Source organism: Aythya fuligula, chromosome 14 (assembly GCF_009819795.1).
Source record: "Aythya fuligula isolate bAytFul2 chromosome 14, bAytFul2.pri, whole genome shotgun sequence".
NCBI lineage: Eukaryota > Metazoa > Chordata > Aves > Anseriformes > Anatidae > Aythya > Aythya fuligula.
The window spans coordinates 19,578,679-19,602,315 of record NC_045572.1 but is presented as its reverse complement, the minus strand read 5'-3'; the positions used below and the strand labels follow the sequence as shown (position 1 = coordinate 19,602,315).

At 48.8% G+C, this 23,637-nt stretch overlaps 2 protein-coding genes across 3 annotated transcripts in view; one reads left to right on the top strand and one right to left on the bottom strand.

Annotated features, from left to right (window-relative positions):
* DPYSL3 (dihydropyrimidinase like 3) overlaps positions 1–13,157 on the top strand; it is a 36,274-nt gene extending 23,117 nt beyond the window's left edge. For both annotated transcript variants that reach the window (XM_032196707.1, XM_032196708.1), the window contains exons 4-14: positions 1,477–1,641; positions 1,963–2,024; positions 2,513–2,593; positions 3,726–3,794; positions 6,237–6,357; positions 7,191–7,347; positions 10,140–10,281; positions 10,551–10,721; positions 11,329–11,508; positions 12,050–12,212; positions 12,536–13,157. In XM_032196707.1, coding sequence (XP_032052598.1) covers positions 1,477–1,641; positions 1,963–2,024; positions 2,513–2,593; positions 3,726–3,794; positions 6,237–6,357; positions 7,191–7,347; positions 10,140–10,281; positions 10,551–10,721; positions 11,329–11,508; positions 12,050–12,212; positions 12,536–12,624 — 1,400 coding nt within the window. In that variant the 3' untranslated portion in view covers positions 12,625–13,157. The remainder of the gene's footprint in view (positions 1–1,476; positions 1,642–1,962; positions 2,025–2,512; positions 2,594–3,725; positions 3,795–6,236; positions 6,358–7,190; positions 7,348–10,139; positions 10,282–10,550; positions 10,722–11,328; positions 11,509–12,049; positions 12,213–12,535) is intronic.
* A 3,293-nt stretch (positions 13,158–16,450) lies between these two features.
* Positions 16,451–23,637, bottom strand: part of STK32A (serine/threonine kinase 32A) — a 30,416-nt gene continuing 23,229 nt past the window's right edge. Inside the window, exons 8-12 of the mRNA XM_032196946.1 lie at positions 22,558–22,674; positions 19,955–20,080; positions 18,704–18,832; positions 17,565–17,629; positions 16,451–16,683 (exon numbers count right to left, since the gene is read on the bottom strand). Coding sequence (XP_032052837.1) covers positions 16,593–16,683; positions 17,565–17,629; positions 18,704–18,832; positions 19,955–20,080; positions 22,558–22,674 — 528 coding nt within the window. The 3' untranslated portion in view covers positions 16,451–16,592. The remainder of the gene's footprint in view (positions 16,684–17,564; positions 17,630–18,703; positions 18,833–19,954; positions 20,081–22,557; positions 22,675–23,637) is intronic.

Genomic DNA, 23,637 nt, shown 5'->3' with positions numbered 1-23,637 from the left:
AGCCCTGGTATCTTTTCATCTGGCTGAAGTAAAGAGGGTGGGCCCAGAAAATGAATTTTCCTGACCAATGGATGAAACATGCCTTTGGGTATTAAAATGTGAAACCTCTCAGAGCATCAGCTCTCTTCTGCTTGAGTGCTGGTTAGCAGTAAACAGTAGGGTGTGGCACAATAGAGCTTCTGAGCTCTCATGGAGGGTCTGAGCAATGAACGGACAAATTTTTTTCACTTATTGAGAGTGCAGCCTTCAGGGGAGGCAGAGTGTACACATCAGGATAGCAGTGCAAACATGGACTAGCTGTTGTTAGCCCTCACCCATGTCCCCAGTCAAGCGCTTTTTTGCAGTGCGTTTTGGACATGCTCCTGTTCTGAGCTGGGGAAGGCATTTGCAATAAAACTCCAATCCAAATGAAACTCCTCAGTCTTAAGAATTTTTGGTTGTTCTTGCACTCTTGAAAAGTTGCCCAGTTATTTTTTTTCCTGTATGCTTTTCGTAGTCTTCTTTGTTTTAAAGATCCATGACAGTGTGCTCATCTTTTCTGTGATGTCTGGTTAAGACTAGAGGGCGAGGAGCAAGATGAAGCTGTAGGACCATTAGTGGTACTGAAGGTGCTGGGAAAGGAGATGTGCACAGGACCCTCTGCAGAGCTTCAGATCCTGTGTTCTGCAGTGCTCCAGCGTCTGCAGCCACTGCTGCCCCTGAGAACCTCAAAAAGGAGTAACGGCATAACTTCTTTTCCCCAGCTAAATAAAAATAGGGCAGCGTGATGCTCAGATGACGCTGAGCAGAGGAACAGAGCAATGTCCTGGCATCGTGCACTGCTCAGAAATAAACAGTGCTAACAAAAAAGGAAAGGGGATTCTGAGATCCTTCCCTGAAGAGTGCCAAGGGTGTGCAGTGCTTGCAGATCCAGGCTTTACTGCTGTGCAGCAGCCGCAGCTGTGTGTACTGCAGGGTTCCATGGGGTGCAGGAGCAATTGTTGATCCTTCTAGTAAAGGATTGTTTTTTTTGCCATCCCCACACCAGTTCACCTTCCCCCATGGACCAAAAAAAATCAGCTGTGTAAAGTGCACTGTGGTAGGGTATGAGGTGGTGTGGTGGGCAGTAAAAGGTGCATTAGTGTTGCAGGGTGTCAGGAGACCATGTGTTAATGGGGTTGAAGTGAGGGTGAGGAGGGACAAAACCCTGCAGCTTTCAGCTGATTTCTCAGCAGAAGCCTGTAAAAGCCCCTGATCTTTTGCCAGAGGCTGTTAAGTAAAGGCTGTGTGCATTTTCCAACCAATAAATGCACTGGGAAGAGACTAGGGAAGTCATGGAGGTGATGAGGGCCTCTTAGGTGCTGTCCTGCCTCAGAGCCAAGGAGACGGATCTGGGATGGTGGAGATGCCCTGCAGCATGCAGAGCTGCAGTGGGGTGCACGTCAGGGGCACGCAGCTGGAGAAGCCCTTGTTCACAGCTCCCCTGTCCCCCTGCAGTGGACCACGTGGTGCCGGAGCCCGAGTCCAGCCTGGTGGAGGCATTTGAGAAGTGGCGTGAGTGGGCAGATGGGAAGGCCTGCTGCGACTACGCACTGCATGTGGACATCCCTCGCTGGAGTGAACGTGTCCGGCAGGAGCTGCACACCATGGTTCAGGAGAAAGGTTTGCTGCCCTTTCCTCCTTGCTGCTGGCTGGGTGCAGGGGTCCTGGTGGAAGGGGCAGGTGGTGGATGTGCTGTCCTTGCTCCTCTGGCTGTTGAGCGTCTGCTGGGATCTTGCGTGGCCCTGAGCAGGAGTCAGCATCCTGCAAATAAGCTGCCAGGGGCAGCCAACCAAAGCAGACACCCTCCTGCCTGCTCCCTGTTTCTGCCAGGGGTCTCTCCATCCATCCAGGTCTGAATTATTCTCATGTGCTCGGGGTGTGTCTGGGGAGGGGGAGCTGTTGGCTCCTTCCTCAGCATTCTCTTCTCTGCTTTTCCCCTAGGAGTCAACTCCTTCATGGTTTATATGGCCTACAAGGACTTGTACCAGATGTCAAACACTGAGGTAGGACCTCATTTATGGCTTTGGTTGTGTGTGATTGGACTGCTGAGTGTGAAGATGGCAGCAGTGCTGTGTAATCCTAGCTCTGGGGCCTAAGGTGAGATGCCGTCCACCCTGCTTTACAGGGGCTTGCAAGCTCCTCTCTGCTTATCCCTGCTGCCTTCAGAGGTGTGAGCCTTGGCAGCACCCCTGCTGTGCAGCTGTGAGCCACCATGTGCTGCATATTGGCCATGCTCCTGCTTTGAGGATGGCAGGCAGAGGGGTGTACGGGGTATTACAAGGAGCATCAGCTGGGGGCAGGTGGCTTCCTGAAGGAACTGCCTGTCATGGCCATGGTCTTTGTGTGGCTGACACCAGATCCTCCAGCCTGTTCTGACCCTGTCCCTGCTGCAGCTTTGTGCTGAAGGGCACAGTGCAGGGAGCTTTAAGGTTGTGCGCAAGCCAGGATAATGTGCCTTTGTTGTAATCACTTTTTCTTGTTTCTGTTTCAGCTGTATGAGATATTCAGCTGCCTGGGAGAGCTGGGTGCCATAGCTCAAGTTCATGCTGAAAATGGAGATATAATTGCACAGGTAACTACTCTTCTGGTGTGCAGGGACTGAAAGTCTCTTCCAGGCTGATTTGATATGGGGTATTTGCAATATGACACTAAAGCTGCATGGGCATCTTTTGCAAGGTTATCTCGTTGCAACTCAGCAGTGATATCAAAGGTTTTAGCAAAGTTTTCTGCTGTGAAGTATCTGGTGGGAACTGCAATAAAGAGGTTGCAAAACCTTCCAGCATAGTCTTTCAGGACATTGAATTGCATGTCAACATAGAAAAAATGGTTCGTGGTGTATCTGTGTTTTGTTTCTGACAAGCAATATTAGGTAAAAATCCATTTCAAAGGAAAGGTAGATAACCCATGGAGTCAGGAGGACATGTTTAGAAGCATATTATTCTTTTGTTACAGCAAGCGTTATCATCTTCTTTTCTAAAGATGATAAAAGCTCGAATTATTTTATGGCTTATCAGATACAGCCAAACTTTTCGATGTTTTTGTTCAATGAGACTGAAGGTCAGTGAAAATATTTGTGTCATTTAAAAGAAAAAAAAAATGCACTGGCCAAAGTTTTCTTAAACAGGTAGTTTCTTGCAGAGCTGGAAATACAAGCTGACAGATGAGTTGAAAGCAGATACCAGCCACTCTTTTTCTCCCTAAATGAAATTTGGAATAGACAGAACTTCTCCAGAAAATATCAGGATTTAAAAGGATCACCAGCTATTTGGGGAATTTGTTACTGCAGAGCTTTTGCAGCTTTGTCAGTGGAGAGAATGAGGAAATGGTAACCTTGGGAAGAGAATTTTGGAATTGTGTTGCCTTTTAATGATTTTTCTCAACAGACTACTTGCATTTCAGAATGGAAAGTGTGGAGTGGTGGGAAGAGGGCCTGGAAACGTATTGGCTGCTGTTTGTGGAGCTGGCGAGTTCTGTGTGCTTTTTCCTCAATGCTGTGCTTGTTTTGTCACAGAGGTTTCAGCCAGCGTCCACATGACTCTGAGTGCTCCTCGTCCCTATCCTCCCTGCAGCTGCCTCCTGCCTGCATCCATCCTCAGGATGTCAGTTGGTGTCAGCCTGAGGGCACAGCCATTGGGAGGGGTCTGCTTTTCTTGGGGGGCAGGTTCAGAGCCTGGCAACATCCCTCTGTCCTTTCCATGTTCTAGGAACAGGCCAGGATGTTGGAGATGGGAATAACCGGACCCGAGGGCCATGTGCTGAGCAGACCAGAGGAGGTAAGGTGCAGGAGGGTACCAGCCTCAGTGCACTGAAGAGCTTTCCTCACAAACCGTAGCAGGGCATAGTGTAGCAGGGCCAAATGTGTGTGTGTGTGTATGTCCACTCCCCCCCATATATTATATGTTCACTAGTACAGGCAATACTGTCTGGGTAATCAGTGGTTTATGAAAGAGCAAGGCGTGGTTTTGTGACAAACATATCTCAGTCTTGTTGGAGTTTCCTAGGAGAAACAAGGGCTTCCAAGTCATCCAGAGATGAACTAAACAAACAAACAAACAACAAAACTGTATGACTGTGGCAGCACCAGGGGGTGGTTTGGGGGCATTTCTTTTGTATAGCTGATTCCAGAGTGTAAGAAACCTGCAAAGAATTGAACAGTGAGCTTTAGTCCCCCTGGAATGTCATTGTTCATGTCTCTGAGCACAGACAGATTCCAGCTTCTTCTGCCTAATCTCTGCTTAGGGTCTAACATGAGTTTTGAAATCAGACAGACAAAGCCATTGGTGAAAGGTGTGGGAGGGGAAGAAAGGGGGAATATGCTGGTTACAAGTCATTGTCAAGACACTAATTAGATCATTTCTAATTTTAGTTTATGAGGTATTTTTCTGTTTGGTCTATTAATCTGAGTTGAGTCTAAATTTAGATAAATTTTCTTGAGATAGGTCCCTGCCGAGAGCTGCTTTTACCTTTCTATGGCACACAAAAGAAGAAAACAGTAAGAATTTGGTACAACAGCAAAGCTGAGTAGAGGAGAACAGGGATGGATTTGTATTTCAGGGTCTGCTGAAGTAAAATCAATTGGCTTAAATAAACAGTATAAGAAGTTGACTGTATTATGGCTGGTAATGACAGATACAGCCTAGTGTAATGCAATGCTTACTGTCTTTTAAGTATGAGACAGTAAAGCATTTCCCTGTACAGAGAAAAGACTCAATATAGAATACAGTAGATCAGAGTCTCTTTGTGTAAACTGACATTTATTTTTCTGGCTTTAGACCCGTTGCCACTAGCTGGCAAGCTAACCTGCAATTACGGGATGCTGTGGTTCTGCCAGCATTTGAGAACTGTCCTATTATCGTAAGGCTGCACTGCGGTTCTTCTCGTCCAAAGATGATAAAGCATTGTTAAGTGTTTGATCTTGAAACACCATTAAAGCATAAGGCAACTGGGAACAGTGCAAGAAAGCTGTAGATACAGTCTGTCCAGCCAAATCCAGATGTCGTTACCTTTGAAAAGAAACAGTGTTGGTTGGACTCAATGATTTTGGTTGGACTCGATGATCTTGTGGTCTCTTCCAGCCTAGACAATTCTGTGATTCTGTGAGTGTACCTCTTCCAGAACACCCTTGACCTGGGAAAACATTAGGTGGAATGCAAGTGACCGGCTACCCTCCAACAAAGCTTGCCAGTTGATGTCAGGGCAGTGGGAGGGTGGCCCACAACTCCAAGGGTCTGTTCTGGAGGGACCTCAGTGGGAGTTAAAGATATGCTCTTCTACCAGGTGGTGCTGGTCATTTGGTAGTGCTGTGTGCTGCTGCTCTAAACTGTGACCCATTCTGAAGGGCATTCAGTGATTGCTCTGTTTGCTCCTCTCTTTGTGTTAAAACCCATTGAAGCCTGTAAGTGCACTGGTAAAAATCCTCTAAAAGGTCTTTAAGCAGAAGAGAAAAACTCTTCACTGTGCTGATGGACAGTGCCATGGACAGGCCTGCAGAAGTAAGTGAGGTACGCATGTGTGCATGTCTGGTGCAGTGGCTCATTTAACCTGCTGCTGGGAGCACTGAGATGGCTTAAGCAGCTGCTGGCCTGCAGGCAGCAACTGCACAGTCCCTGCCTCCCCTGAGGCTTGGCTGATTGGTACGTTGTCTTTTTAAGGCTTCTGTTTTGAACTTTATCATGCTGAAGCTTGAAGCCAAGCTGCAGAGCAAATACTCAGAGAACGTCTGGAGCTGGGCTCTGGCTGAGTAAGGGCTGATGTAATAGTCCAAAGATATCCCTCATTGTGGAAATGCAGCCTGCTCTAGCAGCAGGCCAGCAAAGCCCAGCTGTCTGGAATGGCCAGCAGCTGGCTTACGGGACAGCCAGACCCTGATGGGAGCAGCCTGCCAAGGCACAGCCCGCAGCACCCTGGCCACCAGCAGGGCAGTGGTGTCCAGTTAAACCAAGTGCCGCAGCAGTGAGTGCTCCAAGGGACAGACCTGTGTCAGCCTGCACAAGCCTGAGCTGTGCTGCCAGGCATGGGCGGTGGCTGGCCCTGGGCTTCTCCAGCTGTTGGCAGATCTGGAACCATGCAACGGAACAAATGGACAAATGGTGGGCCCAACTCCACACTTCCCCTGCAGTTAGTCTGCAGCTGGGGAGCCAGGGTGAGAGGGCCTGACAGCATGCCCCTCCTCACCTGCCTGTGCTCCTCTGCAGCTGCGCTGTTCTCTCTTCCAGCTGGAAGCAGAAGCTGTCTTCCGGGCCATCACCATTGCCAGCCAGACCAACTGCCCTCTCTATGTGACGAAAGTGATGAGCAGAAGTGCTGCTGACCTCATCTCGCAAGCCAGAAAAAAGGGTGAGCAGCTGCTGGTGCTGCGCACAGCCTTGCTGTTGTTGCTGGGGTCTTGTGTGGCTGGGTTCGGTGTCTCTGCGTCCTGGCTATTGGGCTCAGACCTGCACCTATGCCTCAAGCAGCCCAGAGCTTCCCCTTCTGCTGGGGAAGTTCAGGGGTATACCCTAACTTGTGAAGGGCCATGGGGATGCTGCACCAGGCCACTTGGAGCCACCTTCCGTGGCATTGTCATGCAACACCACGGTGTGGGCACGGGTTAGGACAGACCCAAGCTTTCTGTGAAGGTCTCTGTGGGGACATTCACCCCATCCACATGCACGCAGTCGGAGATGCTGGGTACAGCCCCAGCCTCGTTGGCAGCACTGGCCCTGCAGCAGTGCTGAAGTGCAGGGACTCAGGTGTCACGTTCCACCTGGACTCAGTGAACTGTGCCCCTACTCACAGCGAGGGCTGGCAGCAGCTATCTGCCAGGCTCAGGGGCATTTCTTCCTGCCAGCCCAGCCACGGCCTCCCAGCATGAAGGCAGCCATTGGCAGCGGGGGCACATTGCCAGTGTCCTTGGTGGGTCTGAATTTATTTTGGAGAATGCAGCTCTGAGGCCTTGTCTTCCTACGCCACATGCCCTCTAGGCTTGTACCATCATCAGGCTCTGTAGCCAGAGCCAGAGGGCTGGGATGGTGGTCATGTCAGCAGCAATGGCATGCAGGGTGGGCTTCTAATGCACCACAGGCCTAGTGGTCCCTCGCATCTGACCCAGTGCCTGAATTCACAACAAGCAGTGGGGATCAAACTGCCATGGGTCCTCTACACTGTGTCCTCTCTGCCCCCTTTTCCAGGCAACGTGGTGTTTGGTGAGCCCATCACAGCCAGTCTGGGGACTGACGGGACACACTACTGGAGCAAGAACTGGGCCAAGGCTGCAGCGTTTGTGGTCTCTCCCCCGCTGAGCCCAGACCCCACAACCCCTGACTACATCAACTCCCTCCTGGCCAGGTGAGCAACAGAGGCTGGGCTGGCTGTGCCTGAACCTGCGGCTCCACCAGTGACACTGAGTGGGAGGCAGTGTGCCTTGGCCTCAAATCGACAGGGCAGAGGCCGTGGAGTATTTGGGTAGTCTAGATGTTCATCCACCCCAAACCACTTCACCCTAGGTATTTAATGACCTGCCTGATGAAATGGCTCTGCCTTGGAGCCATGGTGGCTTATCCCTGAGCACTGGGGGACAGGGGAGGCACCACAGTCTTAACATCAGTAATGAGGAAAACGAAACAAAACAGCAGGCAGTCATGAACTGCTTTAAACACCCTGAAAAAGGCAAAGAAATGAGGTCCAGGTAACAGGTGTCAACAACAGCATTGACCAAGCTGGAGCAGCCAGTGTGGGAACAGTGTAAGCAGCTGCCTGGGCTACAGCTGTGCAAGAGAAAGTCTGAGGGGTACAGGTGGCACAGGCTGATGGGGACCCACTGTGCTGAATACAAAGCTGACTTTTTTTCCACACCTGTACAGATAAGCAGTAGCACTGCCTGCAAGGTGCACGAGCACAAGGTCTTTAAGGGCAGCTCATGTGCATCTGACAGGGATGGTAGATGGTTTTTTTGTTTTTACCCCAAAGGCAGGGAGTGGGGAAGGGATCTGTTGAAAATAGAGAGCAAACAATAGAAGCACTTCAGCAATTTGCTGTGACCTTTCTCTCAGAGCTATCCTCCATCCTCTCACTGGAAAGGCACGCACTGCAGCCAGGGACACAGATCTCATTGCTGGCTGTACCCATGCGCCACATGTGAGCTGCGAGCCCGGCTCGCTTGTGTTTGCTGGCTGAGTGGTGCATGTGGCACTGGTCTGTGTTAGCTGGGGATGGCTGACACTGAGGGGGCTGTAAATGGAAATGACCTTTGAGGTAATGCTGGAAACATCTGTGATGAGATGAGCAAGGGATGATGGGTCAGGAATAGGTGTCAGAGCAGAAGAGCATGCTAGCATAGGCCAGGTTTGTGTGCCACAATGTGGGGGCATTGCTAGGTGTGTGTGTGTGGAGATGCTGTGGCTGGCAGAAGTGGCCATGCGTTTGGGATCTGGACATCCAGCTCACCCTGTATTTTGTTGTGGTCAGTAGGTGGTCATGTGTTTCTGCTTAGTCTGGATGTATGAAATAGGTGAAGGTATCAGGGGCTGGCAGGGAAAAGTGAGCCTAGCTCCTGAACTGCCTTGTTAGTGCTTTCCTTCCACTTCAATAACAATTTTACCCCAGCCTTCAAAGAAGATGGAAAAGGAAGCACCTCTGAGTCCCTGCAGCCCACATAGGTCTGTCCCACACTGTCCCAGTGCCTTTCCCAAGCTGTTTCCTTTGAGGCTGTGGCAGAAAAAGCAGCTGCAGAAGCTCCAGCTGGGCAGGGAGGCTTGTTTTCTTCCACCAGCACAAAGCTGGTGGAGATTAGGAAGCATGTTGTGTCGTCAGTCCATGCAGTCAGTCAGACATATGGCAGAAATTATCAGAGGAAGGTGGAGATTACCGGTGGATTAGGACTGATTTGTGGCCCTGTACAGAGCCACTGTGTCAGTGCCCTCCCGGGTTCAGGTCCAGGAGCCTGGCACTCGTGGCCTGTCTTGCATGGTTGCTCCAGGCGCTGGCCTGGGACCCGCTTCCTTTTTCCTGGCAGCGATGGCTTCCAGCAGCCTTGTGTCCCCGGCTCCCCGCAGCAGCTGGATGACTTCCAGCCCCTCGCCCTGCCCTGCCTGGCGGCGGCTGGCTCTGCCTGTTCCTGCCCTCTGCTGTCACTGGACAGCTCAGGATGGATGGATTCCCAGGCAGAGGGTGTCTGGGTAGCAGCACTGGGCAGTGCCTGCAATGTGGCTTTTCTGAGAGTCCCAAGAGCAGTTTCTGGGAGTCCTGGCTCTGCTAACCCTGCCATCAGATTCCCATCTGGCTGCAGGGGCATTTGCTTTTGTGGCAGTGGCGTGGTAGGGATGCCACAGTGTGGGCCAGCCTGCTTACACCTTTTCAGTTGGTGCTGCTGGCTGCTGCTCCTTGTGTAGCTCACATGGTGCTGAGAGCTGCTGTTGTTGAGCTCCTGCTGGACAAAACATCACAGGCCAGAGCCCAGATACCTGGCTGGGGTGGGCTCCTTGGCTGGGTCGGCAGGCAGAGGGTGAGCGGCAGCAGCATGCTGGCTCAGAGCTGTGCACTCACACTCCTGCAGCTGCTCTGCCAGATGCAGCAGTGGCCCCTTGGCAGGGGCAGGACGAGGTCCTTCCTGAGGGAGCTGGATGCTAGGATGCAACAAATGGCCAGCTGCGGTGACAGTCTTTGGCTGGAGAGAGGCTCCTTCCTGCCTCCATAGCACAAGGACTGCTCTCCCAAGCAGACCCAACAAACTGCCAGTAGTTGTTCTAACTCACGCTGGGATGTTTTATCCTTCTGTTTTGGTGTGAATGATAAGAGTTTGGTGTGGAAGGGCATCTTTTGGCTTGGCACAGAGGCCCCCCCTTGTTTCCCATGACATTTCCCTCCACTGGGCTGTGTGTTTGTGGGCAGGATGCTGTCCATGCCCCAGGCAGGCAGCATGGTGTGGCCAAGCTCTCTTGCCTCTGTAGCCCAGGGGACTCGGCCACCACAGGGCTGAGTTGGTGGAGGTCTCCAGGCTGAAGGGTCACAGGAACAGGGATGCAGAGTAACAGAGAGCTGAGCTCGGGCTACCTTTGCACTGAGGAAATCCTTGTCCCTCATGTCTCCGATATTGTCTGAACACAAAATGGCTCAGGATGCTCTTGTTACCACCACCCCAGTGGTGACCTGCAGGTTTCGGGAAGTGCTCACTGTACGTTCAGCACTGCACAGAAAGCAGTTGGAAAAGACAACTTCACGGCAATCCCAGAGGGGACCAACGGCATAGAAGAACGGATGTCTGTCATCTGGGACAAGGCAGTGGTAAGAGCCACACCTGGGGAGGAGCGGGCGGGCTCATCAGGCACCTTGGTCCCCTGTGTCCTTGTCCCAGCAGAGCTGGGCACCCAGTGGCATTTCTCCTGTCTGTAAATTGAAATAAGCCAGACCAGGAGAGGCAGCTGCCACAAGCTCAGGGTCAATGACCAGGGTCTGTGAATATACCTCTAGCTTTTGGTCTGTCTGATACCAGACCTGGGCTCTTCCTCTTCCCTTCCCCAAATGAGTGCTTTGTTCTCTTTGTGTCTGAGCAGGCCACAGGGAAGATGGATGAAAACCAGTTTGTGGCCGTGACAAGCACTAATGCTGCAAAAATCTTCAACCTGTACCCACGGAAAGGGAGAATAGCTGTGGGCTCAGACAGTGACCTGGTCATTTGGGATCCTGACGCAGTGAAGATCGTCACGGCAAAAACCCACCAGTCTGTAAGCTCTCTGCTTGTGGGTGGGGGTGCCAAGGGGGCCATGTGGGCAGTGCTGTGTGCAGGTGATCTCACTTCTGGGAGCTCAGTGCTGTCCTGCTGGTAGATTCAGGGACTGAGTCCCAGCTCAGTGATGGGCAATGGGTCATATCATATGGCTGATGCAGCTCTGACAGCAGGGTGGGATGCCTGTGAGCCCCAGGCTCTGCTCGCAAGGCCCTTCTCACCCAGCTGCCTTGCTTTTCCCCTGCACCTGGCACATGCAGGTGTAAAGACGCCTTTCTCCTGATCTGGGTTCCTCTTCTGGGTCCAATTTTTTCCTGGCTTTGCCGGCATGCTTTGTTCACAGACCTGGTTCTGCCCTCCTCTGTTGCTGCAGTCCTTGCTTGCAGCCAGCTTCAAAGCTGTAGGTCCTGGTTCACAGTGGGAGCAGTGGTGGATCCTTGGTCTCATGGACCTAGTGAAGGACAGGAGGCCTGTGGCGCAGGGAAGGCTGTTACAGGTGTCTTCTCCCTGCCTGGGTGACTTCAGCAGTGGTGTGTGGGGACTAAGCAGCCCTCAGGGCAGGCAGTGCTCATGTTCCTCCTGACCATCATCCCTGGTTGCTGCAGGCAGCTGAATACAACATCTTTGAAGGGATGGAGCTGCGTGGGGCCCCGCTGGTTGTCATATGCCAGGGGAAGATCATGCTGGAGGACGGCAACCTGCACGTGACCCAGGGGACTGGACGCTTCCTGCCCAGCAGCCCTTTCCCTGACTATGTTTACAAGCGCATCAAGGCCAGGAGGAAGGTAAGGAGATGGGGCTGTCAGCAGACGGAGCTGTTACACTGTTAACCTGAATTGCCCTTTGTATGTCGAACATACAGTTGGGATAGCTAAGGCTTGTTGCTGGTAGTGTGCCCCCACCGGAGGCAGGACTCTCGGCTGGGTCAGCAGTGGGTGATGCTTGTCCAGCAGCTCCCTTGTTGCTTTCCTGCTGCAGCAGGAGTGTGAAGGGAAATGCTGAGTTAAAAAGGAGACTGGACAAAATGGCCTTCTTCCCCAGCCACACAGCATAAACCCGTGCCAAGGGGCTGCCTGTCGCCCAGAGCCTCTGCATGCTTTTGGAGGCTGTCGTGCAGGATGTGAGCAGTGGGGTTGAGCCACCTCTATGCTGCATGGAGGTCTTGGGCACGTAGGACAGAGGGGCACGGGACTGGTAGTGTGAGTGGCCTCTTCAGTTGTACCAGGAAACCAGGGCTCTGTGCAGGACATTGGTGGTGTCAGTGGGCTCACAGGACACTCACAGGGAGCATAGCAGCCTCACTGTCTCACTTCTCTCCTGTAACAGATGGCGGAGATGCATGCTGTGCCCCGAGGCATGTATGATGGACCTGTGTTTGACCTGACCGCCACCCCCAAGGGGGGCACCCCTGCAGGGTCAACCAGGGGGTCTCCCACGCGGCAGACACCCCCCATCAGGAACCTCCATCAGTCGGGGTTCAGTCTGTCAGGTGAGCACTGCAGTGGCTGGGCTGGCAAAATGTAGTGCCCCTGCGGTGGGTGGGGGCTGAAGAGGTGGGGGGCAGACTGCAGCCATGGCAGTCATTGCAGCACCCTGCTCCTGCCACATGGGTCTGCTCTTGGAGGAGTGTCTACAGAGACGTTCAGGCCACTGCTGTCAGGGTCCTGCTGGAGTTGGAGGCAGAGCAGGTTGCTGCAGGCTGCCAGGAGCCCTTCAGGAAGACCCCAGCCTTACTGGTGGCTGAATCCTGTGAAGAAAATCCTCTCAACTTCACTTTCCCTCTTCCCTTTGTTCTTTCTTGCCCTCTGCCAGGTACCCAGATTGATGAAGGTGTTCGCTCCGCCAGCAAGCGCATTGTTGCGCCCCCGGGAGGCCGCTCCAATATAACCTCCCTGAGCTAAACCTCCATGCTGAGAAGGAAGTAATCCCTGTACAAGCAAAGGAAGAAAATGGTACATTGGTGTTTAAGAAGGAAAAGCAAATAAACCTGTTCTGAAGAATCAATAAGCCTCAAGCCTTATGTTTCACAAATGCTACTTGCTACCTAGCTTTAAAGATGTTGCTTCATTTTGTTTTATGCATAGCCTTAAAATTCTGTTATTGTTGTTGTGGGTTGGGATGGGTTGTGTTTTTCCTCTTCCCTTTTGTATGCATGCCGCTCAGACAGGTTGCTCGGCTCAGAGTCCGTTGTTTGTGTTGAACGCTTGTGGGATGCCGTGGTGTGCGAAGGTGGGGAGGACCGTCATGGGCACTGGCTGGGCAGGACCAGGGGTCTGTCGTTTTCACCCAGATCTTGTTGGTGTTTCACCATGAAGCCCACGGGGGAGCTCAAATCTCTCTGTAACAGCTGTCACAGTGCCTCATGTAAGGTATTTCATGACTTTGTACACTTTATTAAAAAAAAAGAAAAGAAAAAAACAACTGTTCCTTCAAACAGTATGTCTTTCTGGCTGGCTTTTTTTCATCTCCAGGCTGCATCTGCTTGCCTGGCCCTTGGGAGAGTAGGGACAGGGGAAGCTGTGTTCCATGGGTGGGTGGGTGTAGGGCTCCTGGAGCAGATTTGGGCTGTTTGAGCTGAGGGAGCTGCATGGCCAGAGGGAATCTCTGTAGGTATAGGTGTTGGGGACTAGTGTAGGTGTTGCGACCATCTGGCTTCTTGGGCAAAAGCAAAGGTATCAGCAAAACAGCTTGGTGCAAGTGCTGATGAAGGTTTATTCAGTTTGTCCATGTAGTCTCTGGCTGCAGCCTGACCTGGCCATTGTGGGCTGTGCCTGTCACTTGTGCAGTGACATGGACCAGCTCTGCACATCACCGTGTTCAGATCTTCCCTGCTGTGGCTGGTCTGGAGGCTGTGGGCACCTGTGAGTTAAATGCTTCCCTTCTATGAAGTGGTGTTTGTCAAACCAAGGGTCACAACCTTCTAAAGCTTGCAAGGCATTCAAAAAAACTTGGTTGTTTTTTTTAAATATTACAAAAAATAAGTGTCAATTTAGGCAGTGCTAAATAAATAACACTTTTTTGGGGGGGTCAAGTATTTGACCCCGAAATATTTATTTTTACGTGCCTGCAACTCAGACAGGACAAGTTATCTGTGCAGCAGTCCTTAAGGGGCCATGCCAGAAGAGTTGAGCCGGGGTGGGGAAGACTGTTCATACTTGGAAGTTTTGTGAACCTCTGCCATCAAATAATTTAAGATATTTCCCTGTTGCCTGGTAGTGATTAAGCTGAGGCTGTGCCTCTGAGAGTAGAGATTGTTTTAGAGGTCTGTGGGGAATTTTTAAAGATGCAATGTTCTCTCTTAACTGTTTGAGGAGGTTTGGCTGGTGGGTTGTTGTTTTTTTTTTGTTTGTTAGTTTTTGGTCAGAGAGTACACCAGTACTGATGCAGCAATAGCTGTTTGCCCCAGCCAGGAGCAGCAGTTTCCTTGTCTGGGTCTGTGGTGTATAAGCCTCTCTGCTGCAGCACCAGGGTGAGGTGACTGTAGCTGTGTGCTCTGAGGTGACAGGTAGAGCTGTTGCCACTACCAGACTTAACTGAGCCCTCCCAGACTCTGTTTAGTACTGGGCAAAGAACCAACTTACTGGTGAACTAATTCTGCTTGTTTTGCAGCTCCCTGGACAGAAAAGGGTAATTTTTCCCATTTGTTTGTTTCCATCCTAGTAGCATATAGTGACACTGCTGCACCCCCAGCCCTGTCCACATGCCATGCTGCAGCTATGCCAAGAGCCTGACCCCAGCAAATAAAGCAAACCAACGGGCACAGCATGTGGGTGAAGGTGATGACACCTCAGTAAACTGGTGCAGTCACCCAGGGGACTCTGGCCAGCTGCGCCCAGGAAACAGGCTCACTGCAGAGAGTGCTGCAGCCCTCGGTCCCTGCAGCTTTCACCCAGAAGCGGCTGCACCTTGCCAGTGCACCCTCATGTGACAGCAGCAAACTGCTACAGTCCCCTAAAGCTGCGGGGCTGCTTGTCGTTACTGTGCACATTGCCATGGCACCACACCAGAAGGGTGCTCAGTGCAGGCCAGAGCAGGCCCCTTCAAGTCCAGGGAGCTGCTGGCATGGCTGTGCCGGCATCCCCCCGATACCTGCCTGTTAACAAAGATGTCAGAGCCCACAGCTGCTGCTGATGCCACCCAAGTCTATGTTACAAATTACTGCAAGAGAGGCCAGGTGGGTAGGAGAAGCAGAGAAGCTGTCCTGTGGGGGATAGAGCTGTGAGGGTGGCAGTATGGAGGCTGACACTGGGGCTGCCTTAGCACAGAGGAAGCAGGGCAGGGTCCCCAGCACCCTGCACCACACACCAGACTGCCCAGAGAGCCCATTCCCCCTGGCAGCCTACATGGGATTGCACACAGCCCTGCTGCAGCCACACCAGGCTGCCCCAGAGATCTGCATCCCCCCAGCCATTCCTGGTTGGGAGGGCAGGCCTGATGTGACCCACAGAGGGCTCATGGTCTGGTCTGCATAGGGAATGTGTGGCTGCTGCATGCTCAAGAGGAATGGAGGCGCTCCTCTCCCAGTAGTCACTGGGATTACAGCTTGCTTGTGCACATGCTTAAGCCACACATTTCCCAAAATCCACAGCTCGAGATGCAGAGGGAGTCTTCATCTGGGAGAAAAGATTTAAACTGAGAGTCCAGTAAAGTCTTAGATGGTACTAGGCAGGAGGAGCATCCACTCTGCCTTGCAATGCAAGTGACCTCAGACGTAACATTGGCTTTTGATTATCTGGGAAGGAACCTTTCATTTGCTGTTGTTTTTATTCAGTTAATCAGATTTAAACAGAGAGAGAAAGACAGGAAGGCACAGGGGATACAAGAACACCTCTGGGCAAATGGGAGGCACACAGTTCATCACGCATTCATTATATTGCTGAGATTAGGAAAAATATTGAATAACAAGGTGAAAAGTTGGGTCTGCCAAAGCATTTAAGTAATAGCATCATTCCCCACATTACCATAATAGAGATGCTTTGGCTAATCACAGTCTTGGCAAAGGCTGCACCAAGGGCACAGCTTTTACTTCAAAGAATAGCTGCTTAAATCAAGTATAAAATCAACTGTAGAGAGATGAAAACTACATATTCAAATTTACCTCTGATGTTGGAAGCCACAACCCCATCAGATTCAGAGAGCTGCAGCAGTTTAATGTGATGGTGAATGAATTTTTCAGGATGACCTGGAAAAGCTTCTGGATGCTGCTTATTTGCCATACTTGGTTGTTACCTTGTCACTACCTAATCTGTCTGTGTGCACTGATCACCCACCAGGCTGGCCCAGCTCTGTGTGAATTGGGCCAGGAAACAGCATGGTGAGAGGGCGGCTTCGTGGGAAACATTTGCTGCCTCCACCCAGATAGGGAAGCAGTTGGTCACCACCTCCAGCCCTCCACAACCAGACTTAGAGGATGTTTGCAGGAGACCTCTGCAAGCAAAGGCCATCTTCCACCTGTGCTGGTGGAGACCCTGCAGCTCAGAGCTTCCTCTTCCACCTAGAGCATTAAGCTGAGACCCCATGCAGGAATCCTGGCTCCTGAAGAGGCAGGACCCACAGATTCAACTCCCACCAGGATGAAGCTGGCAGTAACAGCTCTACTAAGGGTGCACTCCCATCCCTTCTGCTCCTGCTGGCAGTCACCTGGCACTCAGGCCCAAGGCTGCAATACTGGCTAGCCAAGCCCAAAGGGAAGAGTGCTGAGTGGCTCAGTCACATTCCTGCCACCAAGAAAGGCAAAATAATGGGCTCTGATTCTAATCGCTGGTGGCAAACTGTTAGGGCATTCCACAGGGCCTCCTCCACACCCAGGTCTGCGGGAGGGTGGGAGGAGGCACGGTGGGGCTGTGTAGCACTATCAGGGTCATTGTGCTCAGAGGTTGTTGTTCTGGCCATCCTTGTGCATGCCTCTGCAATTCGCCAGTGCTGCATGCTCCTGGGTTTTGTTGTGCTGGTGTTGCACCCTAGGGCAGAACAGAAGGTTAAGCTGCAGAAGGGTCTGGCACTGCCTGTGAGCTGTCTGTTCCCGCACCAGCCCAGTGCCCTCCTGTGCAGGCTGCTGCTGGAGGATGATGGCTGCCCACCCATGGAGAAGACCCGAACTTCAGCAGGTCCATTATGGGCTTGGGAACAGCCTGGCCATGCTGCAACCAAGCCTGCCTCCCTGTCCCTGCCCCTCCCCACCCCACTCCTGGTGGCAGGACAGCATGCAGGGTGGGGGCACTGAGGACTGAGGACAGGAGCAGCAAAGTGGTGGAAGAGGAAGAAAGTCTTTGCTGTGGACACCGAGGCCTGGGCTTGCACCTCCCTGCAGAGGCAGCACCCCTGCCACAGCCCCGGGGGCTGACATCCACACAAAGACGTGAAGTTTCCACGCTGGCAGGGGTGTGCGCAGGGTACCTGGCTGCAGCTGCAGCACGGTGTGGGGGAGCGGGAGGCAGCGACCACTCTAGAGCGCCTGGCCCAGGAATGTGCCTGGCACTGGGCTCTACCACCAGCTTCTGGTCCTACCCTCTGCAGCTCTGTGGTCTGGAGGCAGGACTGGTAGTACCACTAGAGATGGGAGCTGACTGCAGGACTACCAGTAACAGCCCCCGCAAGCCAGGCCATGAGCACAGGTTGTGGCCATGGGCCTGGCTGCCTCCTCATGAATGAGAACACCTCTTCAGTCCCTGGCAGCCAACAGCTGAAGCTGCTTTCACCAGTGTCTGTTTTTCTCAACAGTTTCCTCAGTAAGCTGCTAAAACCCAGTCTGCAGTTTGCTGAGGTGGCCCAAAACCCGAGTCTGCCAAAGTCTTTGTCATTGTGCCAGCATCTGTTTCACTGCCTAATTATCAATACTTACTTTTCTCTGTTGAAAACAATGAAGTCCCTCTGGAGCATCTCTAGGTGCTTTTGAAGATGGTAGGCCTTTCACGTTTGAATAGAAAAATAAAAGGATGAGGAATAACAAAATAAATTCACAGTCGACACAAAAAGATTTCACAAGGGCAGCTTCAAGGATATACAGAGACATCTTTAGGTACCGAGCATCTCCAGCACTGCAGTTGGGAGAATGGAATTACAGCTCTCCTCACACAGAACTCAGTAGGTATACATGCTCCAAATTATACATTGTATATCCACAGGGACTATTCTATTGCAGAAAAAACTCAGGCTGCAAAATCCTAAAACAGTGAAGTGTACCCAAGATTTCCTGCACAATGCAGGAGGGAGGCAGCAGCTCACGAGCTATTTCATGCTCTGTTTTGTGGAAGGTCTACATTAAAGCAACCATTCAGATTCTGGCTGCTTATGTTAACTGTGTAGAGAGCTGTACTCCTAAACAGGCATACAGATCTTGACTCAACACAGCAAGTTATCCAAGCTCTTGCTATTGGAAAGGCAAATAAGCACAAGGCTCCAGTGCCAAGGGAGGGCGTGGCACACTGGGCACATGACACACATGGCACACTGCATAAAGCCAAACATAAAGCCAAACTTTATGCAGGGTCAAGTCCTGAGTTCCCAGTTGATTTTTAATGCTGGGGTGCTTTGATCAACAAGGCTCCTTTTTGCAGATAAACACATTTCCAAGTTAAGTCACCTTTAAACATGTTCTCGCCTATTCGTTCTTGAATAAATGTTCACAATTCATCCTGGCTTCATGAAACCAGACCGACCCACTCTCTGAGGTCTGCTCCCTGCACAGAGCAACTTGCCTTTGGACAGTGCTCTGGCCACCCTGCCAACTCCAGCAGCAGAAGAACAGTTGCTTTAAAGGATGTTTGCTTCCATTGGTAACAAATAAAAAAGAATCAGTTTTGCATTTGAAAAAACTATGACTGGGGGTTTGGTAAAATATATAAGGTGGTCAAAAATGCATCTTACCTTTTCATAACTGTATTAAAGAAAATCTCAGTACCATATAATTAAAGGGACAAAGAAGAATGAAGCTTTTTTTTTTTTTTAAAAAACCATGTGTATATACCTGCTTGCTCTCACCTGTGAGGAATTGCTTTTGCTGGTGTCTTTTTCCTTTTTAGCCAAGCGCTTTTTTTTCTTATGAAGAGGTTTGGATTCTAGGATCATTTCTTCAAGTTCAAAGGTTGGGTCACAGTTCAGTCTGCCTTTCTGGAGGGGAGAGAAAGGTGGCCTGAAGTGACTAGTGCCTGTCTTGAAGAGACTCTCTCTCATAAATTGGAATGCATCTGGGAACTGAATTTTGTAAAAAATGAATTAATTACAATTGCACACATAGCCAAAACACCTGCTGTACATCTTACATATTTTATCAGTTTCCTCAGCCAGTGGAACATTGTCAAGGTGTGTTTGCATCATTTGAAAGAACACTTGCTCCCTTTGTGCTTACTACTTATATTCAACCCATTGGCTGCTTCAAAGTGACAGTGAGAACTATGTTTCTTGGCTGGGCTGTGCCTCTCTCGGGAAGGTGTACAAGGTCTTGTAAAAAGGGTTTTAAAGCAATACATGTACAAGCACCACAGAGAAAACCACTGACTGAGGGGAAAAAAGCAGATAAATATTCATAGTTTAGTCTTTCTTTTGTTTGGCTCCAAGTGAAAACCAGTTGGAGCTACTCTGCACAGAACAATGCTTGGATTATTTTCAAAAAGGGTTATGTTACTTTTGTGCTGCTTAAATCCAATTAAAAAAGGATCAGAAACACTAATCTACTGTATTTGTTCTTTTACTATGAACAATGGGCTTGTTAGGGAGAGTCATTACAGGAAGAAACAATTATCATATAATGACTGGTGATTTCCAGGCTCATAATGAGTCTATGTCTGCTCATCATCATCATTATTATTATTATTATTAATAATTTTAATTTTAATTTTAATTTTAATTTTTGCATTTGGAGAGCTGGTTCTAAACAGGGCTGCTAAGAAAAATGGTTCGGTGCAGGATGTCTCACAAGAAATAGCATCATGTATTTGATCTGACATGTCAAGGGTGCTCATGGGCATGTAAAACCAAGTCTGTAACCAGAAATTCTGATAATATTATAAACTGAGCAGATCATGTTTGGGGCACCCATACTTTATAGTTACCCCCCATTAGTCTTTATTACATCCACAGGAAAGTGAAAATTCTGCACTTGCCTCTTTTCCCCTTTACCTTAGGACATCTGATGTTTTTGTGTTCCCACTCTGATTTGATGCAAGGTGCAAGGGCAGCGTGTTACAGGAACTTTGACTCATTAAGAACATTTCAAACTTAAAATGGCCTTACTGTGGGAATGAATTCTGGCATTATCCTTTTCTGGAGAACAGCATCCCAGTTTACATCTGACAGATATGGAAAGTCCTGGATATCTTTCAGCTGAGAAAAACGCTTATCAGGATTTGTCTCGAGCAACTGCAGTGAAGAGTGAAATGCAAGAGGTTAGAATGAGACCCCAAAACATGAAATGAAAGATTAGGTACATACAAACATGTCTTTGGTGAAGTTACACTGGGTAAAGAGCTAGAGAAGGGAAATAATGATCAGATTTTTGAGTATATGTGTGTCCATACCTGCTTTTTCACAAATGTACCAGTTTTGCCTTTGCTAGCTAGTTACTGCCCCTGCACTCTGTTCAGGTACCCAGGGAAGTGCAGTGGCAACAGCATGTGGTTACAAAGGCAAGGAGGTGCTCAAGAACATCATTGTCATTTGTACCTGAGGACAAGCTTGAGGCCTGGGTAGGTCTGCCATTTGGGTTAGACCGTCAGTTTACTCCATACAACCAGGAGATTGGCACCAGCAACCAAACAAGTGCAAGTCACCTCTGCGAAGGGGGTGATTGCTAAAACTGTTAAACACATAAGCTACAGATAATTGGGGCAAGCAAGCAAACTGAAGCTATTCAAATGTTACTTGTCTGCCAAAGACAATGGTAAAGGCTCTGCTGAATAAAGCTCCAGGAAATATAGCTCAATTAACAATGCTGCATTAATACTGGGTGTTTTCAATGGCTGTCTCAACCTTCACCAGAATATACAAGTAGCTCACAATCTTTAATTCTATTTATTCTCATTTTTATTAACAACTTTTATCACCATTTTAGGAGGAGGAGCTGGGGTGGCACAGTGACTTTAAACAATTTGCCCAAGGTTAAAAGAAAAAGCATTTGTTACAGAATGGGGAACTCTTGCTTCTGCTTTCCAATTTTAATAGCATATCAGTAAAGCATTCCTGTTTTCTAACTCTAATCATGGAATATTAATATGCATCACTCCATTGTGAAATAATGGATTCACACTGCTTATTTTCTGATTTTTATTTTTATTCTTTTTCAACAGTGCTGTAGGAATTGCTTGTGTGGAAGGAAATGATTGAGTATTGTCTTAAAAATTGAGGATTCAGCATTGTATAAACTGATGACTGTGTGCAGCATGCAGGAAAAACAGACAATCTGCACCTTCCGGACCCCTTTGAGTCTCCATCCCATGTTAGTGCCTGCAGCTGAGCTGTGGGAGGCAAAAGCTATGCAGAGTGTGTGGTATATACAGACCAAACAATAACATCACTCACAGTCCATTTCCTCCCGATGGAACTCAGTGTTTAAGTACTAACATGAGTGATGCAGGTCTGCTAGGAATGATATTTTGCTTTGAACCTTAATACATACAAAATTTCACAGGAGATGCTTCAGCCAGGAAAATACCCTAGTTGGCTTCATTTATAATACCTATGGATGTCAGAGCAGATGCAAAGGACACTTGAAAATTTAAATTGCGACATTGCATTATTTATTCACAAGGGAGTCTGTATGGCTTGCAGCATGTTGTGGTCCAAGGGAAAAACCTCTAACATAAAAATGAATATCAACACAAAGGACATCTGCAGTAAATATACCTATATTGCTGTTAGGCTTAATGAAATTGCAGCTCCGTATAATTTTAAGTATATTGAGATATTCTTCAATTTCTGTCTTGGAAATATGCTGCGTTACTGTCTCAGCAAGGAATTAATGTCTTGTTTCCATTAAAAGAGTTTGAGAGCGTTTCATTAGAGAGGACAAAATAACACTTCTCTATACTATTTGGAACAAAACACGGTAAGTTAAGTACTATTTTATTGCTTAGACTTATATGAAAATTAGAAAATTTATTCATACATTTTCCAAAAATTTTCAGCTAGTACTGTTAAGCAGAGGTCAGTATTTCAGCTTTGCTGCCATTGTATGCATACAGTGTCTGATACTGAGAAACAATAGTTTTGCTTATTGAAGATACAGTTTCACTACAAACATTATTTTCAGCTTCAAAATGATTCCAGTAATGATTTTGAAGCAATTTTGATAATAGTTTATTAATAACTAATTACAGTGGTGCATAAACTTCATGACATGAACGGATTTCAATACTACCTGCACTTCTTGCAAATCTTTTCATTATTAGCAAGAATGTTTTTTCATAATTCAAAAATTTTATGCATTTTTGGGGGGCCGAATTTGTGTACATATATATCAGCATCTACTTCTAAGTTCTAGTATAATTCTGACAAAGTTATAGAAGAACCTTTGGAAATGAAGACTGCCTGTGTCCTTAGGAGAGATGCATTAGCAGCAGCCACAGTTGCCAACACAAACTCCATCACCATTAGTCCAGGAAGCAGTACTGTTAGTTGATTATTACATTAGTGTGTCTATAATATTAAAAAAGTCAATATTTATCATATAGTACCATCTGAAAGTCACCGACACTGGGTCTGGATGCAGTTTGTAATGAATCCCCACAATTTAGTACAAAGGCCAGAGTGCCCAGTGGAAAGTCTTAACTCATTCCAGCAGGCTTCCAGCTATAAAACATCCATGCTCCTAAGCTGTCTGCTTCCACAGCTGCCCTTACCTTTTTGATTAGTGTCACCATTTCCTTGGACCAGGCAGCAGGGTACATTACTGTAGCTGTCTTGAACACGTGAGCCATTTCATTTGTGGAAGTGTTGGAGCGAATATGATATGGCCTCTGTGAAAAATGCAACAAGGAAAGCATTTTAATGCATCTCCTTTTCCAACTCATTTGGAAATCTTTTTAGAACAAGGTAGCTCCAAACAAAATCTCTTTGCACATTTCCCAGCTCCCCACTGAAAATCTCTCACTGTAATAAACAAAATAATAATGTCAGGAAGAACAACAATAATAATAACTAGATGTTTAAACAGTGTGACAGATAGGAGGCAAAACAAAAATTAGAGTCATTAACCAGCTTTTGTTTATTTGGCCTTGTCAACATTTGTATCTTGAAGGACTATGAAAAAGGATTAAAACATAGTGCTACCATTAAAGCATTCCCAATATTCCTGTAAAATGCTCTTCTGTTTTCAGCTCTTCATTCTCGTTGGATACAACACAAGTAAAAAGAAGCAGGATTTCTCCCAACTACCAGATCATATGAAGAAATACTGCCCCAAGAGAGGCCACAAGCCCCAGGTATGACATGAGGCTGCAGAATGACCTGCAATACAGTGGCACAGCGGACAGCAGCCTGAGCTGTCCCTCAGGACTGCTTTGGGCACGTTTTTCTGCACGTGGGCAGGGACAGAGTCGGGCTGCCTGGAGGCAGTGGAACACTTAGGGAGCTGAATCTGAACTGGGCAGGATGCAACTAGTGCTAGCACACAGGTGGGCCAGGTCACCTCCATGTTTAGCTCCTACCTACAGCAACACTTCTGTCTTGCTTAAAAAGACAATGTGCAATGAAAGGGTGCTGCTGTTTGGGAAGATTTTTAATTCCCAGATTTTTACAGTATTTGGGTGGGGGGAGGGAGGGTAGGGAGAGGGAGAGGAATGCTGTCAAAAATGCATTTAAAATAATAGCTACAAACTGTGAGATGAAATCAGGTGCATTGTGCTTAACACATGCAGACACTAGATGGACCTCAAGGTCTCCTTTCACTTCCAGTACAGTAACCACCACTGAAGATACCT